Source organism: Aplysia californica, unplaced genomic scaffold (genome assembly GCF_000002075.1).
Source record: "Aplysia californica isolate F4 #8 unplaced genomic scaffold, AplCal3.0 scaffold00057, whole genome shotgun sequence".
Taxonomy (NCBI): domain Eukaryota; kingdom Metazoa; phylum Mollusca; class Gastropoda; order Aplysiida; family Aplysiidae; genus Aplysia; species Aplysia californica.
Genome location: NW_004797327.1, coordinates 1,328,865 through 1,332,077, shown reverse-complemented (window position 1 = coordinate 1,332,077; position 3,213 = coordinate 1,328,865). Strand labels below are relative to the sequence as shown.

The 3,213-nt window shown below is 40.9% G+C and overlaps 1 protein-coding gene across 1 annotated transcript in view; it reads left to right on the top strand.

Annotated features, from left to right (window-relative positions):
- Positions 1-3,213, top strand: part of LOC101853445 (universal stress protein YxiE) — a gene marked incomplete in the record, with an annotated part of 15,632 nt that overhangs the window by 11,508 nt on the left and 911 nt on the right. The window contains 1 exon segment of the mRNA XM_035968406.1: positions 1,076-1,182. Within this exon segment, the coding sequence (XP_035824299.1) occupies positions 1,076-1,182 (107 nt within the window).

The window sequence follows — 3,213 nt, the reverse complement described above, 5'->3', positions numbered from 1 at the left end:
TTCCCGGGAAGCTGAGAATGTTTCGGAGTGTTCTATGGTCTGCTGGGTTAATAATATAGTGTAAAGCGCATAGAGCCTGCTGTTGAGCGGGGATATGCGCTATACAAATGCTATCTATCTATTATTATTAGTTTTGGCCTCTTCTCCTTCTATTACGTTTGTTACTCTCCTGTAACACCTCTAATAGTAATAGTCGGCACTAAGGCCAGGAGCGCACAGGGCAACTTTAGTTGCGCAACTGTTTTCTCGCTCAAATGTAAACAATGAAATAAATAAGCACCGCGCGCAAAGGCAACTCGGGTTTTTGGAGACTGAAAAGTTTATGTTTTGTCACAACTTTCCGGCAACGCAATTGTTGCTCAAATCTCCTGTGTTGTACATACCAAACTGACACACAGCACGCACAGGCAACCAAACTGTCTTTCCTCTGATGAAATTCTGCTCCTCCAGTTGGTGTTTCGATACGTAATTGAGGGTCCCGCTAGACGTAAAAGTCCATGAAAACTGTCTGAGCTTCTACGATAATTGTAAAAAAAACTTGAGGGTACGCTTTCATATCTTTATGCAGTTTGACAAAACGCCCTTTTAAAAACCTCTGATTGGTCAAAGGGTGAACTTTCGCGTATAAATGTGCGCCGAGTGCGGGCTTCTTGGTTTCCGCATTTCTTATAGCAACTTTTATCACTCAACAACGAACTACTTTCTGTTCCACCATAAACATTCGTATAGCCGCAGTGTGATCCGAAGCCAAGTGTTTGAACGTGTCAGTGGATGGTTGGTGGGTGCTCTTATTCTTTCAAACGTTGATAATTCTTATCTCTCCTCCTTCTTTTATGTTCTTTACTCTCTTGTAACCCCTCTAATCGTCGGCACTAATTATTTGACCTGTGTTGCAAATGCTGTAAAACGCTTGCTGAAACATACATCTATCACCCTTATATCTCCCCCTTCTGTTACGTTCGTTACTGTAACACCTATAACTTCTGGCATTTATGTGACCTAATTGTGTCACTAGTGCTTTAAAATATTTATCAAATCATAAAACGCTATGCCAACATGTCTGTTTGTGCACCAGCTGTGATGTCCACTGACGGCTCCGTGGTATCCCACATGGTTCAGCAAAGTGAGGAGGAGGTGAACAGGATCGTTATACAGATCAAAGACAGGCTCAGAAAGTCTGGGGTGAGTTTGGTTTTCCAAAATTTTCCTCGTTCCATAAAATTATGGTATTTCCCACTAGTCCATCTACCTACACCCCCCCCCTCCTACCCCGTTTCTTTCTTTCTTTCTTTCTTCCTTTCTTTCTTTCTTTCTTTCTTTCTTTCTTCCTCTATGTGTGTGAGTGTCTGTGTGTTTGTGTGTCTGTCTGTCTCCCTCTCTTTCTGCTTGTCTGTCTCTCCCCCTCCCTCCCCATTTTTCTCTCTCCTTTCTCTCACCTGTCTGTCTGTTTGTCTGTCTGTTTGTCTGTCTGTCTACATACCCGTTTCTCTCCCTTTCTCTCTCTCTCTCTCTCTCTCTCTCTCTCTCTCTCTCTCCCTCTCCCTCTCTCTCCCTCTCTGTCTCCCCCTCTCTCTCTAATGAGATAATAAGGCTATAAATAGTTCAACCTGCTATGCACAGGTGGACATGTATAAGGCTATTGCTGAAGACCACAATGCTGTCGTCATCTTTTAAAATACTGTATCTGCAGTGTTTACCATTTTACAGGAAAGCCACAAAAAAACAACAACTGGGTGGTGTTACCAAGATAGCAAAATTTATTTTGTTTTAAAGATAATAAAGAAGTTTTTATCAAAACCATATTATCAAAAGTATTGACTTGGGATGTTTGCAAAGAGTTTGTTTTCGTGGTAGCAGCACTCAGTTTTTGTTTTTATTTTTTAAATTTTTGGTTCTCCTGTAAAATTGTACAATTTAAAACTGCGTATACTGCATTTTTTTAAATGATGGCAGAATGGGGCTTAATGATGTTGATTACATCGTAAAATAATCTGGTTATCTAAGAACCACGTCACGTTATACTTGTAGAGCTTATGTTAGTTTAGTGGTTGTAGATTAATTAATATTAGCAGAACTTAAAAAAAATGAAATACAGCCTAACCTGCTCTAACGAACACCTGTTCAAGACAACCACTTCTACCAAACTGCCACGTCCCACTCCCCCCTTGCGTTTTCCCTCCATAATAATATTATCAAACACTGTCTAAAAGGTCCACCTGTCTACACTCTAAGATGATCTTTTTTCCATGTCGTAGCATACCTCTTGATCCATAAGCCTTTGGATTCCAGGCCAGCACTGTTTTTGATATGCAGCTGCTTACCTTCCTAAAGGTGTAAACGTTTCCTATTATTTTAATTCAAAATTAATATCCGATCTGAATTTACTAGCACAGTTTCTTTCTTGACTGAAACAATCGTGCATCAGGCAGAGCCGCTCTAAGTTCTGACAAGGAGGCTTGCTTGTTCTACAGGATAACGGTGTTCGCCTTTCATTCAATAGGTCTCAGGTTCGAAACCTGACCGCGACGAAATATGTGTTTCTCCTAAAAAAAATTCTCCGTTCACCTTTCCTGCTTCTAATCATGTTCTGACGCCAGCTTTAGTCTAGATTTTCTGCGCACTCCCCCTCCTTTTCCCATTCCTATCGGCTCCTTGTGACTCTTTATGCTGCCTTTCTACAGCCACTCCTTCGCTCCTTCTCACTGTTGTCTTTAAGCCGTACCCCCGAACTTAGGGTTGGTGAAATCTAACTCCAAGCTTTCTCGGATAAGGGTGAAACAATCTCGGAGGTCCTGTGTGCAAGTAGTGCACTTTAAAGATCCTTTGGTGGACCTAAAATCAATAAGAGTTGGCCGAGACCCAGGCAAAATTCTAAATTACCAAACTGAAATGAAATGTTTTTTATGTGATCCGCGCGCTCATATGACCATTATGCAGCTGTGAGCGCCGTAATACACTGACCAAAACAAAACAAAAACTAGCTTCTTAAATATGTTTCAACATAATTTGCTATAATTTTAATTCAAAATTGATATGTCCAACCTGAACTTATTAACACAGTGTCTTTCTTTATTAAAACTACCACACATCAGGTGAATCCGATTAAAATTCTGACGTCACCGTTGATTAAATCGCTGTCCCCAGTTACCTGCCAGACTCATGCGACCTTACGAAGTTGTGAGCGCCGTAAAACACTTACATAAGAATCCCCCC